The 17,220-nt window shown below is 47.4% G+C and overlaps 1 protein-coding gene across 1 annotated transcript in view; it reads left to right on the forward strand.

Annotated features, from left to right (window-relative positions):
* Positions 1-1,647: 1,647 nt before the first annotated feature.
* Positions 1,648-17,220, forward strand: part of LOC311327198 (melanoma receptor tyrosine-protein kinase) — a 42,569-nt gene continuing 26,996 nt past the window's right edge. The window contains exon 1 of the mRNA XM_084460231.1: positions 1,648-1,951. Within this exon, the coding sequence (XP_084316357.1) occupies positions 1,879-1,951 (73 nt within the window). The 5' untranslated portion in view covers positions 1,648-1,878. The remainder of the gene's footprint in view (positions 1,952-17,220) is intronic.

Genomic DNA, 17,220 nt, shown 5'->3' on the forward strand with positions numbered 1-17,220 from the left:
GGCTGATAAGGGTACTCTGTCTTTTAGTCTGAGCCTGTCTGAGCCTGCTGCTAGGGGAGGCGTGTCAGGACACTGGGACACTCCGAGAAACAAGACTGTTTCAACTGTGTTGACACAGCTTACAGGTGTGAATTAAACACATGCATACATACAAATACGGGAATAAGTGCACAAATCTTCTTCTTAGACTTCATCTCTCATATTCATTATCTGTGTCTCACACACACACACACACAAACACTAGGAAACACACGCGTTCTTCACAGTCCTCCTGCAAGTACCACATTGAGAAAGATGAATGAATTTTAAGACTAGAGAAATGAACTAGAGACAAATCACATTCCTGAATAAATCCATGTTCATCCCTTTTCTAGATGGGTTTAACCCATTTCTTCAGTCTTTCCAGACTTCCAGTCTTCCCATATTGTAGAGAGGTGGGTGTTTCAAGTTCCAGATCTGCCCAGTAACACACACACACACACACACACACAAATGCACGCACACACAAACAGACACATGCACTCACAACCACGTGTGTCAGTCTCTTCTACCGCATGGCTATAGAGGCCACTTCTGCATGAATTCCATCCAATGTCAACTATAATGTCCATTAGGAAACAAATTGAACTGCATTACCATCAGACTTTGTGCTTTCAGAAAAGCCTGGTCAGCAAAATGGTCTACTACCCATAAAGCCTTTTAAACAAAAGAAATGCACCCAGAAAAAAGGTTTCAATAATACATGAAATGCACAAACACTTGTATTGGAAGTTCGGTGAGTGACCCCATAAACAACACTAATCTCACATTGAGGGCTACAGTACATTTAATGTAAATCCCACCCTATGTTCTAGTTTTAACGAAACCAGTGTTTATCTTCTGGTTCGTATCAGTGTCGTGTGGGATACTGCTCTGCTGAAAAACATGAGGGTTTTGGGGAAGGCATGAGGGTTTTGGGGAAGGCATGAGGGTTTTGCAGAATAGGAACCTGCTGATTTCTGTCACTGATGTTAATCTGCTGATGAAAACACTTCTGTTTTTGTTTCATTGTATGTGAATAAGGTAATGTGTAGATACCTGCATGCAATTTGACCTTATTCTCACATCTGGAAGATATAATACTGAGACACTGTTGCAACTTGTCATTTGGTCATGTATTTTGTTTCCTAGACTGTGTCATTTATCACAACCCTTGACCAATTACCCTTGACCAAATAGGTCTAATCCTGACAGGGAATGAAAATCGAACTGTTGTGTAGCATCATAATGTGTTTAGAACATGAAACCACCTTCATTTAACACTATTCTCTTCCAGCCTCTGGAACTATTGGCGAACACTATGTGGAGGGCTTTGTTTTTTTCTTTCTTTTTTTCTTATCTTTTTAATGTGCTGTATTTTACTGTTTTTTTTTATTATTGTGATATGGATCCCACTGGGTCCGAAATAAAGAATTGAATTGAACTATTTTATTGTAGGCGTGTGGTTAAGGCGGTTTGCCCAATGTTAATTTTCTAACTTATTGTTGCCAGAGTTTCAGGGAAGGGCTCCCTAGCTATGAGTCGCCCACCTACTGTACCTGTCTTCCACCCATCCTCCTTACCCATGACGTCAACTCAGACTGCGCTCCGCTCTGACTGACTGGTTGCTGTAGGGGAGACGGAGCAGAGCCGGAACGGAACAGCGTATCCTGACGACACATCAGGGACACAAACTGATTGAAGCTGCTCCAGTACCACCGACGCCAGCGGACTTTCGCCGGCCGAGCTGAAAGCGGGGGTGGATACATCCTTTATAAACTTTAGTGGGTGTGCGCCCGAGACTATGGATAAGTTTCCCCTGTGCTCTGACTGAAGAACACACACACATACACACAGAGAATGCGACTGCAGACTGGAATAGTGTTCGCTGCCCTGCTCTGTCTGCGCTGCTGCGGGGCGGCGGAGAAGAAAGGTAAAGATCTTTTAACTTCTCACTGGCGGATCCAAAATCTCAGTTTTAGAAATGTAAATCAAACACTTATTATTACGTATTATATTACCAGTAGCCTAGCCATGTTTAGAAATAGTGCTATGTAGGAATCACTGTGTAGCCTAACCCGTCCAAAAGTCAAAATATTAATTGTATAATAAACTTAATTTGACCAATTAATTAATAGTACAGTTCGAATTAGCTAGAAATTGTAGAAGTTTAGATAGATTTACACGTGGAAGGCTGAGTCTGACATCAGCCTTTCAAACTTTCTGTTTGCGTAACATGCCTCAAATATTTGAGGGTAGCTCTCCAAAGATTGTGAGAACTCCTGCCATGATCGCTTGTACCTGTCTGTATTTGGTTTGCTTGGTATACATCAACTGGAATATATACAGTACAAGAAGTCACATTAAGTTATGATCCTATGCGTACAGCACCACTGACAGGGTTATCATCATATTGTCAGAAACAGTGGAGCACTGCTCAGTGTTCCCGGTAGGCATGCATTCCCCCCCCCCCCCCCCCACCACCACCACCACCACCACCACCACCACACACACACACATGCATTCGCCCCCCACCACCACCACACACATACACATGGGAAGCCACTCTTGCATTAACACACATACTTCCCTGAGGAGGGGGGCCTGGATCGTAGTAGTTCAGCCAGAGTTACTGTCTCCAGTCCAGATGGTGTCAGGGTGGGGTTCCTGACACACGCATGCACGCATACACAAACGTGCACACACACACACACACACACACACACACACACACACACACACACACACACCACCATTTCAAACCTTTATTTATACTTGTGAAGCACTGAGGTTTCCCTTATCTACAGTGATGACCCTATACCTTCACTTTCAAAGAACCAGGACAGACAAGATAGGCAAGCAGCCACAGAAAGACAGTCAGGGCACAGAGGACATATTTCTCGATGGGTTGATTGTTGGAGTGAATGCTGTCATGATAGGGTGAGAGGTGAGAAAGGAAGGAGGAGAGGTGCGTAATTCAGATGTGAGAGAAAAGAGCTGGCTGCTCTCTCTCACTCTGTTTCTCCTCACACAACTGTTAGACAAGGAGAACAGTAGGAAAGAGAATACAGGGATGATATCTAACATACGCTGTGTTGATTGAGAAACACTCAACTACACGATGGCATGAAAAAAACGACTTTGATTGTTATAGAAAGGTGTGTTTACGAGCTGTGAACACCCTGAGCTACGGCTTAGGGTTCAGCTCCGCTAGCTTACAGCATCGTGTGCAGGATGCCAAATTTTGATATTAGACACATATGAAGGAGATGAGAGGAGACCCTGAGCTGATCTTAGGCTTCAACTCGAGCAGCTAACACAGTCTTGTGTGATGCAGTATTCCTGGGTTTGAAACCGGGGGGTTATAAGTGAGAGGTGGTGACTGGATTAGTGATGGTCAGAGATGTTATGTGACAGGTAGGTGGGCGTGGGTGTGATGATGATGTGATGTTGTCTTTTAATGTTTTTCCTTCTTTGAGTACTTCTTTTAAATGTTTAATGTTTGAGGACTGCGGAGTGAAACTAGCTCCTAGCTAAATCCGGCATGTTTACAGAGTCATGTATGTGTTCATTAATATGCTCTGTCCTCACTAAATAAACCAAAATAAAATAAATTAAGGTGAAGAGAGCGGTCTGGCTGCTGACATTGTCTTGTAGCTAACTCTGTTGTCTCCTAGCTAACTCTGCTGTTTCCTAGCTAACTCTGTTGTCTCTTAGCTAACTCTGCTGTTTCCTAGCTAACTCTGTTGTCTCTTAGCTAACTGCTGTTTCCTAGCTAACTCTGTTGTCTCCTAGCTAACTCTGCTGCCTTATAGCTAAGTGTTTCTCAACCAGGGGTCCATGGCCCCCTGTGGTTCATAATGGGAAAGGGTTGAAAATAAATTTTATATATGTATATATATATATATATATATATCTATATGTATATATATATATATATATATATATATATATATATATATATATATTGTGGGATACAATTACGGGGAGATGGTAGACGAAGGCGAGTGGAGTCTAGCTATTTACTCTCACATAAAAAACAACAAATGTTACAGCGCAGTCGAGGTAACAACAAAGTAGCGAGTATAAACAATGTAACAACTAACGTCCCAACTCTCGTAACCTAGTAACCCAAAAAGTATTCAACGCATGAGCTAAACACATCTGACATTTGTCTACATTTGAACTAACTGTTAGTTCTCGTTCTGAATTCTTAATGGAACTATTTGTTAATCATTTGAGGATACTTCCGCTGAAAAAGGGAACGTTGCCAGGCAACGACAATGCTACAGCACATCTTTGTAAACATTGATCTATAGGCTACTAATAAGAGGTGGATTGATATTAAAAGATGTGCATACATTCCATTTTAGCGTGGGGCCATCGTGGTTATCACCACGGCTGACCAATAGAGACAATGGACTGGATCTATACTGTTGTATAAAAATGTATAAGCACGGTTCGGGTCCATGGGCCGCCCAAACACGGCTGGCCATTCACCTCCATTCATTTTTTGAACCAGGATCACACAGAAACTACCAGACCGATTTTCATGAAACATGGTGGAGGGCTGTAGGATGGGCCAACTTACAACCTCTTAAATTTTGGAGCAGATCGAAATCACGGGTCAGGTCCACGGGCCGCCCAAACACAGCCGGACTGCCCATTCACTTCCATTCATTTTTTGGACTTTGATTACACAGAAACTACCAAACTTATTTTTAAGAAACTTGGTGATGGAGTGTTTTATTTATTATTTTTATTTCACCTTTATTTATCCAGGGGAACCCATTGAGACCAAGGTCTCATTTTCGATGGTGCCCTGGTTACACAGCACGTATCATGGGCCACCTTAGAACCCATTCAATTTAGGAGCCGATCCGAATCACAGGCTGTATCCACGAATGAAAACAAAACTTAGAACAAAGTCAGTTCTCTGTGTGGGGGTGCTAGAGACACAGGGTTTGGACTGGGGTGTGCGGGGGAAGGGCCGAGAGTGCACCGCAATGCCGTGCCGGGTCATTCAATTTTGGCGTGCGCAGAGCCACAAATGAATTCAGGGGCGGAGGTCTGTGCTCTCTGAGGACCATTTCTAGTTTAATTGTGCCAAGCAGCCCAGGTTCATCATAGGTTAGTTATGGTTACAATGTTTAAACTCAGCTGTTGTATATGATAATCTAATTTAGCCTAAATGACATGGGAGTTGTTTTTCCCAGGTTTATCAGAGGAATCTCTGGTATTACTTGTTTCCCCATGTTGGAATACTCCACATACCTCTTATTTCTCAGAAAAGACATTGTGTTCAATAAACTCAGTCACTGACAGACAGACGGACATTGGGGTGGGGTTTGGCATTTTAAGAGCTATTCCATTGATTCAGTTCCCCAAGGCAAGCTCAATCAACACGTCTTAAGTATTTGGAATAGTATTTGACGCCAGGTCTGGTATTTGTTGGTATTATCTGTACATCTGTGGTGTGTTTTTGTGCGTGGCTGTAAGCCAGCGCACCTAGAATAGCAAATGTCCAGTAGCTGTCACTCCCTGCTTCCCCCCTGGCTTCCTCCCTGGCTGCCTCTGCCCCGTTGTTGACCTGCAGTTCTATGTTGCTACCACAAGAGCATTTACCGTTTTCGGCCACAGGAGGGCAGCAACAGGCTTAGATAGACAGTGGTTCCAGAACCTGGAGTTCTATGTTGCTACCACAAGAGCATTTACCGTTTTCGGCCACAGGAGGGCAGCAACCCGGGTAGCCCGGAGAGGGCTCCACTGCCCCCAACCCAATATGATGCGAGGGGGCGGAGTCTCGCCACCACGCCACGGACCCCATGTAGCCTTGTGTTATATTCCGCCGGAGGTCCGCCAACTCGTCCATCGGGGACCCGCTGTAGGTCCGCTAGCCTTGTGTCATCTGGGTTTATCCTTTACCTTTGTCCAGAAACGGAAGTTTAACCAATTGCAGCAAAATAGCTAACGTTACAGGAATCATCAGTGTAACTGCTTTAGCCACTGACCGCTACCATTAATGTTATGGAAGCTGCTGCTAGTTGTTGTGAGCTCATGAGCTAACTGGCTTTCTCACTCTTATTGTGCAGGATTAGCATTGGAAGCATTGGAACTGATGTGTCCAGGCGACAAGACCTATCCTAATTTATCAGACATCATTTCATGTCATTTCAATTCACAGTTATTTTAGTGGCATATAGCTTCCGTCCTACGAGTCCTGAACAGAAACAAGCCAGCCACGCACATGAGCCAGGCTGGATCCGGCCTGGTTCTGGGATGAGTTTCCCAGAGGCATCGTGCTACGATGAACGTAGCGCTACGCTGCCTCTGGGAAACTCAGCCCTGGTCTATCTATGCTGAGTGTTGGGGTTCAGCTGTGCTAAGTGTTAAGCAGACGGAGGTGAGCAGAGCCAGCCCTACCTACACCATTAGCATGACTACACTACACTGCTGTAGTGTTGCAGGGCTCCTAAAGTGCTGGAATCTGAGGAATTTAGATGGTTTTGTCTACAGGATTGTTTGGCTAGTGTTCCCACACTCCCAGGATTAGAACTTACACTACTGACTGCAGAAACCCATGTTAGCGAAGTCCAGTATACTGGAGAAGCCAGGAGCAAAATTGGATAAATCTGGTCAAAAAAACGAGCCTAAAACTCATATACATTGCCGGGGATTCTTGCTGGGCCCTAGGCTACCCCAGAGCCATTAATCCATTGTATGGTGTTGAAATGATTTCGAGTCCCATGTCCTGCATTTCAGATTGTTGAAACGGAACCTTACTGAGTTAATATTCACCGAATGCCTTCAGGCTAACGTTGTCCTCAAGTTGTTTTGGTGCAGTGCTGTTATTGCAATCAGGTGAACGGCAATCATTCTGTCAAACAATACATATCTCTTAGTATCCTGTTTACCTCCTAATTTGGCAGACATCGTTTTGCTGTCATCGTAGTTGTTTTGTGGCAGCCCTGTAGTTCCAGTCCAGAGCCCCTCCGGCTGCTGTGTCTGCAGCCCGGGGCTGTAATCAGCCATTGTGCTGTAACAAGGACGCAGTGTTGTGGCAGGGAGAGGAGCTACAGGGTCAGTCTGTCACAACATTGCCTCAGCTTCCCTACTAGCAGAGACTTCCAGAAAGTAGGATTACGTGAGACAGCTCACCTTGAAAGTTAAGTCGAATCCAGCGCTTGTTTAAACCTTGGTCTGTAATCGAGTGTTGGGAACAGGAACAAAGCGTCCATTGATTTCAGGACCTGGCGTCTAATGTGATGATATGACCGAGCCCAGGGGAAGGTCAGAGAGAGAGAGAGAGAGAGAGAAAGAAAGAGAGAGAGAGAGAGAGAGAGAGAGAGAGAGAGGCTCTAAAAACGCTTACAACTGTGAGGCCAGCAACAGCACTGTTGATAAATCAATGACAACCGGAGTATGTTTGTCACTGTACTTCATAGACAATAATGAAGTCAGTTTGATTGACAGTCTGGCGAGCCATTCTGATCCGAAAACCTCTTGTTGAAGACTTTAAGACCTGCTGCTTACGATTCATTCAGATTCACTTACCGCAGATTTAGGTTGAAACAGGCTAACATTTACCTACTCGAGTGTGGTCAAGCTTGAGGTAACAGGCTTAACGCTGCATAATTATCACCAAGTTCATACAGGGAGCAGCATGTAGACACAAGGTTCATGTAAGACACCATCTGGGATGTTTATGTTGTGATATCCATTTCCACATAGAGCCTACCCAGTCCATCAGCCATCTACTTCTAATAACAAGGAGAATCACCAGATAGAACCATCTCCATTCCAAGGTGTTTGGAACCATAAATATATGTGAAAAGGGTTCTATGTAGAACTTAGTTTAGACTATTCTTCAGCTTGAGTGTGGTGTGTTACCCAGGTATGTAATTCCCCCTCCACTACTCAGTTAACTTAGGGTCTCAGAAAGGCTTAAATTTAAACTCTGAGTATGTAGGTGATTTATAGATCAGGTTTGGCTGGATTGGAGAGCATCTTGAACAGCTCTGACTCCAAGAGATCTAGCTGACAGGTCCAGGATGAAGCAACAGTTACTGAACTCTCATGGTTCAGAGCTGACGTTTACACATCGGCAACTCGTTGTATTGATGCTGCATTTAGATTAAAGTGTGTGTCCAAAAATAAGCCGTTTGTAGTCTGTTAAAGTCATACCGCCTGACTGTGGTACTGATTACAGTGATTTACTGTAGTTGGTAGAGGGTGTCCTTCCTTAAATAGACTCTGTAAACAGACTGCCTAAACACACTATCTCAGGGTCCTAGCCTAACTCAGACAGATAGACAGGCAGACAGACAGACAGACAGACAGACAGACAGACAGACAGACAGACAGACAGACAGACAGACAGACAGACAGACAGACAGGCAGACAGACAGACAGACAGACAGGCAGACAGACAGGCAGACAGACAGACTGCCAGACGGACAGACAGACAGACAGACAAGGCAGAAAGACTGCAGGAAGGCAGACCAACAGGCAGGCAGGCAGGCAGACAGAGACATTCACAGAGGACAATTTGATGATGTTGGCCAAGGAGATGTACATGAAGTGATGGGAGTTTCCAAAGAGACCCTAATGTTTGTTCTGCAAGGACTTCTGGGTAAGCTCACCCCTCCGACCGATCCAGACACAAATAAACATCTCTGCTTGAGGCTCTATCTGATTACACTATCTTATTACATCTCTTAAGTGTTTCACTTTCTATACATGCTCTGTTAAAGTCGCACAAATTGACAATTGAAAAAAAAACATAGTGTTCACCTATTCAACGATGTATGCCAAAAAAATTACAACATTCTACTTTTGTTGTAATCTTATATCAAAGTATATAATTTCTTACTTCCTGGAAAACAGTAGGTCACGTGCAATTACGACAACAGGTACCTGAGATTTTAGGTCACGGCATCCACCCGTCAATCAACGCTATCCTTCTATCGAATCTGTCTAAAGTTCTTAAAACCCGTCCACTTGACAATGTTCCAATCAAATTCCTCTAAACATTATGTCCCACCCTCATAGCTTGTTTGCGTCGGAAATACGTCAAACTACGGAAGTTAGATGATCTCAAACGTCCGTTTCTGTGCGACTTTAACTCTGACTGAGACGGGAAGGTAGAAGTGTCTCTATACTGTACATAACCAATACGAAGGACATCACAGCCTGGTTCATGGTTGGGGTCTAATTCAAGACAACACTAATCTGGTTAGAATACATTCAATGTGGAGACTGTCCGTTGGGGCATGGTTCAGACTTCTCTTTGTGTGAAACATTAGATTAAGAGGACAACTATCCATCCATCCATCTTCATCCGCTTATCCGGGGTCCGGTTGCGGAGGCAGCAGTTCCAGCAGGGGGCCCCAGACATCCCTTTCCCTGGCAGCATCAACCATCTCTGCCTGGGGGATCTTTAGCCGCTCCCAGGCCAGTGCGGAGATGTAATCCCGCCACCTAGTCCTGGGTCTACCCCGCGGCCTCCTCCCAGCCGGACACGCCTGGAACACCTCCCTAGGGAGTCGCCCAGGAGGTATCCTCACTAGATGCCCGAACCACCTCAACTGGCTCCTTTCGACACAAAGGAGCAGCGGCTCTACTTCGAGTCTCTCCCGGATGACTGAACTTCTCACCCGATCTCTCAGGGAGTCCACAGCCACCCTCCGGAGAAAACTCATTTCGGCCACTTGTATCCATGATCTCGTTCTTTCGGTCATGACCCATCCTTCATGACCATAAGTGAGGGTGGGGATGAAGATAGACCGGTAGATCGAGAGCTTTGTCTTTTGGCTCAGCTCTCTTTTTGTTACAACAGTGTGGTAAAGCGACTGCAAAACCGCACCAGCTGCTCCGATTCTTCGGCCAAACTCCCTCTCCATGGTTCCCTCACTCATGAACAAGACCCCCAGCTACTTGAACTCCTTCACTTGGGGTAAGGACTCATTTCCTACTCAGAGCGGACAGACCACCGGTTTCCTACTGAGAACCATGGCCTCAGATTTAGAAGTGCTGATTCTCATCCCAGCCGCTTCACACTCAGTTGCGAACCTATCCAGAGAGTGCTGGAGGTCGCAGGCAGATGATGCCATCAGGACCACATCATCTGCAAATAGCAACGACGCGATCCCCATCTCACCGAACTGCAAAACCACCTCTGCATGACTACGCCTCGATATCCTGTCCATGAAAATCACAAACAGGATTGGTGACAAAGCGCAGCCCTGGCAGAGGCCAACCCCCACCGGAAACGAAGACGACTTACTGCCGAGGACACAGACACAGCTCTCGCTCTGGGTGTACAGGGATTGGATGGCCCTAAGTAGAGATCCCCTCACCCCATACTCCCGCATAATCCTCCACAAGACCTCTCGAGGGACCCGGTCGTAAGCCTTCTCCAAGTCCACAAAACACATGTAGACAGGTTGGGCAAACTCCCAAGCCCCCTCCAAGATCCTTGCGAGAGTGAAGAGCTGGTCGGTTGTTCCACAACCAGGACGGAATCTGCATTGTCCCTCTCCGATCTGAGGTTCGACTATTGGCCGGACCCTACTTTCCAGCACCTTGGAGTACACTTTCCCTGGGAGGCTGAGTAATGTCATGCCTCTATAATTGGCACACACCCTCTGGTCCCCTTTATTGAATATTGGGACCACCACCCCAGTCTGCCACTCCTTTGGCACTGACCCAGACTTCCACGCAATGTTAAAGAGGTGTGTCAACCAAGACAGCCCCTCAACACCCAGCGCCTTCAGCATTTCTGGACGGATCTCATCAGTCCCTGGGGCTTTGCCACTGTGGAGTTGTTTGACTACCTCAGTGACCTCCTCCAGGGAAATTGACGATGAACCCCCATCATCTTCCGGCTCTGCCTCGATCGTAGAGGGTGGATTAGTCGGGTTCAGGAGTTCCTCAAAGTGCTCCTTCCAACACTCAACAACCTCCTCAGTTTAGGTCAGCAGTGTCCCCTCCTTGCTGTATACAGCTTGGATGGTCCCCCGCTTTCCCTTCCTGAGGTGTCTGATGGTCTTCCAGAAACACTTTGGTCCCGACCAAAAGTCCTTCTCCATGGTTTCTCTGAACTCCTCCCACACCCGCTGCTTTGCCTTGGTCAAGGCCGAAGCCGCAGCCCTCCGGGCCAGTCGATACCCTGCAACTGCTTCTGGAGTCCCCCGGGCTAACATATCCCGTAAGGCCTCCTTCTTCAGTCAGATGGCTTCCCTGACCACCGCTGTCCACCACGGTGTCCTAGGGTTACCGCCCCTTGAGGTACCTATGGCCCTCAGGCCGCAGCTCCCAGCCGCAGATTCAGCAATGGAGGCTTTGAACACAGACCACTCATGCTCGATGTCCCCAACCTCCACAGGGATGCCAGAGAAGCTCCGCCGGGAGTGGCGATTGAAATCTCTCCAGACAGGCTCTTCCTCCAGACATTCCCAGTTCACCCTCACTAGACGCTTGGGTTTTCCAGGTCTATCCAGAGGTTTCCCCCGCCATCGAAACCAGCTCACCACCAGATGTGATTAGTGGACAGCTCTGCCCCTCTCTTTACCCGAGTGTCCAAAACACATGGCCTCAGATCAGATGATACGATAACAAAATCTATCATCGACCTTCGGCCTAAGGTGTTCTGATGCCAGGTGTACTTGGCATCCTTGTGTTTGAACATGGTGTTTGTTATGGACAAACAGACTAGCACAGAAGTCCAACAACAAAACATCACTCGGGTTCAGATCGTGGTGGCCATGCCTCTCAATCACGCCCCTCCAAGTTTCTCCATCATTGTCCATGTGTGCATTGAAGTCTCCCAATAGGACAGTGGAGTCCCCTGCAGGAGCCCCAAATAAGACTCCACTTAGGGTCTGCAGGAAGGCTGAGTACTCTGGACTGCTGTTCGGTACATAAGCACAAACACAAAAGTCCCGTCCCGTCCCGTCCCCCATAGTCCTAAGGTGCGGGGAGGCAACCCTCTCGTCCACTGGGTTGAACTCCAGCACAGAGGCGCTCAGCTGGGGTCTAGCTAGTATAGCCACACCTGCCTTACGCCTCATACCGTGAACAACTCCGGAGAAGAACAGGGTCCCCAATCCAGGAGTTTGGTTCCGGCGCCAATGCTGTGCGGGGAGGTTAGCCCCACCAGGTGTCGTTGGTATCGCTCCACCTCCCTCACAAGCTCCGGCTCCTTCCCCCCAGCGAGGTCACGTTCCATGTCCCCAGAGCCAGCCTCTGCTGCTCGGGTCCGGTCCGTCAGTGCCCACTGCTTTCACTGCCACCTAGTTGGCAGCGCACCCAACCCCGACAGTTCCTCCCGCGGGTGGTGGGTCCACGGGATGGAGGATGAGATGGTGTCTCCACGTCGCTTTTTCGGGCTGGGCCCGGCCGGGCTCCATGGTAAGCCCGGCCACCAGGCGCTCGCAGGCGGGCCCTCCGTCTGGGCCTGGCTCCAGACGAGAGCCCTGGGCTTCCTCCGGGCCAGGTCTCTCTTCCTCTTATGTTGTTTTCCATCATGGGTTTTTACCTGTTACCCCACGTAGGGGGGCTAGGGGGTACTACCACTTGCCCAAGGTGGACCCCCAGACTAGTGGAGGGAAGGAGGCGTCTTACTTCTCCATTCTAGTTTGCACTGAAACTAGCCACTGCCCAGGACAACTACTTAGGAAGAATGAAGGGAGAGAGAGAGAGAGAGAGAGAGAGAGAAATGGTGACAGACAGAGACCAGATAAATGGGCGTTATCTGATCAGAAGTTGTGAAATGCCTCTGGGGTCTACATGGCTGAGTGAGTAATGACATTCCATGCCAGGAGGCTCTTCCTATGATGTTTTGGTGTCATATTCAGCTAATTCATCATTCAAATGTGACACCTTCACCTGAGAGTTAACGTGTGTTGCATGGTGTACAGTATGTACAGTATGTGTGTGAGTGAGTGTGTGTGTGAGAGAGAGAGAGAGAGAGAGAGAGAGAGAGAGAAAGAAAGAAAGAAAGAAAGAAAGAAAGAAAGAAAGAAAGAAAGAAAGAAAGAAAGAAATTGAGGTGGTGACAACAGACAGAAAGGTATGACTGACAGAGGGAAGGGTTGTTGTGGTTTGAGAAATCAAGCTCTACCTCTTATTGGTTGAGAGAGTCAGAGCCCTCAGGTGGATCTAGACCAGAGGTGCCAGAAGATAGTCATTCAACTTCTCTACCCACTCTATCGATCTAGACTACCTATCAATATTCTTCTTTGAATGGACAGTGGTTTGAGTAGATGGAGGATATGAGAGTGATCAATTGATTTGATTTTTTTCTTTAGATGGACCTTACATAAGCAGGACCAGAGGGTAGCACAGTGATGATAAACGGTTTAAAAAGCATGCACATCCAAAAGTGATTAGTTCTAGTTGCTGGACAAAAATACAAATAGAAAGGAAGACAGAACATTTATTCCCACCTCAGGGTGAAGTTTCGGGCAAAAGCCCATCTCACCATTACCTTAGCACAGTGAAGATAGCACAGAGTAGCTTTACAGAGTGGGGGTATGACTATGAATCTCTGTAACTAACACAGAGGTGAATGACCTGTATCACATGGAGTGACAGTGTGACAGAGAGCCTGATTGTGTGTGTGTGTGTGTGTGTGTGTGTGTGTGTGTGTGTGTGTGTGTGTGTGTGTGTGTGTGTGTGTGTGTATGTGTGTGTGTCTGTGTCTGTGTCTGTGTGTCTCTGTGTGCGCGTGCGTGCCTCCATGTGTGTGTTTGTGTGTGTATCGGACAGAGACAGTGTGCTGGTTGTGACATTTGGGACGGGTATGCGTGTGTGCTCACCAACATGTTTTTCTTCCGTTTGAAGTTCAACTGTTTCCTCCTCCTCCTCATCTCCCAGGGTGTAGGAGGTGGAGGGAGGTTGTGTGCACAGTGTGTGTGTGTGTGTGTGTGTGTGTGTGTGTGGTTGTGGTTGTGCGTGTGCGTGTGCGTGTGCGTGTATGTGAGTGAGTGAGTGAGTGAGTGAGTGAGTGAGTGAGTGAGTGAGTGAGTGAGTGAGTGAGGCGAGGAGAGGAGAGGAGAGGAGAGGAGAGGAGAGGAGAGGAGAGGAGAGGAGAGGAGAGGAGAGGAGAGGAGAGGAGAGGAGAGGAGAGGAGAGGAGAGGAGAGGAGAGGTTGTGCGTAACAGTGTGTTGTTTACACCTTGTTTACACTGAGGCCGCCTGTGATTCAACCCGCTGGTCTTGTGGTCTTGTCTGTCGAGGTGTGTGACCTTTGAACATTGGCTTCTCTGAGCATCATTTCCTGTAAAGCCCCCTCCCCCCCATTCACTGTCCCACATGCCTGCCAAACAAGGCCGACCTCGTAGCTGAGGTGACGCAAGGCAGAAGGACACGAGGACAGAGTAGGAGAAGGACAGAGGGGAGAGGAGGGGGAGGAGGACAAAGGTACATTTATCTATCAGATCTACAGTATGGATCAATAGTTCAATGCGGGGACTAAGTGGCTGATGGGTTGTTAACATACTGATCGATCAGCCCCTGGTACAGATATTGATCGGTGCCTGTAGAGTTAGTACTGCAGGGACTTGCCATGGGTGACTCGCACAGAGTTGCTGCCGTCATCCACTTTAGGAATGTTCTAATTTGACTTACTGGGAATACAACTTGCTGCTGCGTAGAATGTGTTCAGTAAGTGGATGTGACAGTCATGCTCTTGCCAAGCTGGGTTAGGGTTGGGGTTAGGCACAGCCAGCCCATCCATCCATCCATCCATCCATCCATCCATCCATCCATCCATCCATCCATCCAGCCAGCCAGCCAGCCAGCCAGCCAGCCAGCCAGAGTCAGCCAGCCAACCAGACAGCCATCCAGCCAGCCAGTCAGCCAACTAGCTATTTCGGTTGGAGCCTAGCCGGCAGTGGTCCTGGCACACGTTATAAGTGGCACAAAGCCAGCTCGCGGAACAGACACTGAGTGTTGAACGAAATCATCCCGATGCTTTTGTTATAGTCATAAGAGACTTCAACAGAGCTAATCTCAGTCATGAGGATAACACACTCGACCATTGTTACACCACAATAAACGAAGCTTATCACGTTGTCTCCCACGCTAAATACGGGCAGAAAATGAAACTCTCTAAGCCTATCGTTGGCACATTGTAGAGGTGGACTAGCGAAGCCCAGGAGGAATTACTAGGGATGCTAGAACAGGCTGGCTGATGGGGGCTACGTTGACTGGACAGGCGCAGACGCTGGTAACCGTCAAGATGAGATGATGTGATGTCATTTGGCAGCCACTGTGAGAGAGTATGTGTCCCAATCTGCACCAAGATCAGCACAATAAGCCCTGGTTCACGGCCAAACTCAGGAAGTTAAGGCTGGGGAGAGAGGAAGTAAGGAAGAGTGGAGACAGAAGGAACGCTTTAAAGAGGCCAAGTATAGGTTTAGCAAGGCAGTGAAGGACGCTTCTCAGAGAAACTAACATCAATTCTCAGAAGCAATCTTCTGGAAAGACCTCAGAAAGGCCTTAGACAGATCACAGACTACAAATCGAAAGGCCTTAGACAGATCACAGACTACAAACCGAAATCCCTAACCCATGCCTTGCCAACAGCCGTTGGCAAGAGTTCTACAGCAGAATTGAAAAACAATGCATCCTAGAGAAGGATGTAAACCAGAAGTCAGAACGCCCGGAAAGTGGCCGGACCAGACTCTGTCTCCCCCTCCATGCTGAAGTACTGTGCTGATCAGCTGTCCCCGATGTTCACGGACATCTACACCTCACTAGAGACATGCCATGTACCAGCCTGCTTCAAGAACTCCACCATCATCCCCGTCCCCAAGAAAACAAGGTTCACCGGCCTAAATGACAGGCCTGTCGCCCTGACCTCTGTAGTAATGAAGGTGTGTGAGCGCCTTGTTCTGCTGCACCTCAAATCCATCACGGATCCACTCCTGGACCCCCTGCAGTTTGCCTACAGGGCAATCAGGTCTGTGGACGACGCAGTAAACATGGCCCTTCACTACATTCTACAGCACCTTCGACACACAGGCACCTACGCCAGGATCCTGTTTGTGGATTTCATCTCTGCTTTCAACACCATCTTCCCACCAATACTGGAGTATGTGCTCTCCCAGCTGCGTGTGTCTGACTCTACCTGCAGGTGGATCACTGACTTCCTGTCCAACAGGAAACAGCGTGTGAAGTTGGGTAAAAACATCTCAGAATCCAGGTCCATCAATACCGGCTCCCCCCAGGGCTGCATCCTTTCCCCCCTATTGTTCTCCCCGACACTAACAGCTGCACCTCCAGCCACCAGTCTGTCAAGCTCCTGAAGTTTGCAGACGACACCACCCTCATCGGACTCATCCGAGGGAGACAAGTCCGCCTATAGGTGGGAGATTGACCAGCTGCTGTCCTGGTGCGGCCAAAACAACCTGGAGCTCAATGCTCTTAAGACAGTGGAGATGGTTGTGGACTTCAGGAAGAAATCACTGCACATAGGACGCACCCCACTCACATATCGCACCGCACACACCATACAGTATACACACACTCACATACACAATACACTTTACACACTCACTGTATATACACTGACCGCACTACACCTTTCATTTTGTTTTTTATCTTATTTTGCAGTAATATTTTGTACTTGCTCCTTGCACTGTCCTGTCTCGTCCCTGCAACCTATCCAATGCTCTCTCCATGTTATGCACCATGCCTGAAAGCAAATTCCTAGTATGTTGAAAAACTACAATGGAAATAAAACAAATTCTGATTCTGATTCTGATTCTGATTCTGATTCTGATTCTGAACCAGCCAGTCGGCCAGCCACCTCTGACGCTGGAGAACTCTTCTGTTCATGTAACATCTCTATCAAACATAAGATTTCGAATATCAGTGGCGGAACACATGTCTACTGGACAGAAGATTACAGTTGAAAATGCTCCTAGTCCAGGAAGAGGAAGAAAGAGAAAAGAGTTCAGAGAGGAGAAGAGATAGAAGAAGAGAGGGAAAGAGAAAGGCAGGAGTTAAAAATTGAGAGACATGAAAATAAGATTGAGAAAGGAAGGTTAAACAAAACAGAGTTTTGCCTTGTGAGAGTACACTGGGGGAGAGCCTGCTGCTATGAGTATGTGTGTGTGTGTGTGTGTGTGTGTGTGTGTGTGTGTGTGTGTGTGTGTGTGTGTGTGTTTGTGTGTGTGTGTGTGTGTGTGTGTG

The sequence above is a fragment of the Borostomias antarcticus genome, assembly GCF_949987555.1.
Source record: "Borostomias antarcticus genome assembly, chromosome: 2".
Lineage (NCBI taxonomy): Eukaryota > Metazoa > Chordata > Actinopteri > Stomiiformes > Stomiidae > Borostomias > Borostomias antarcticus.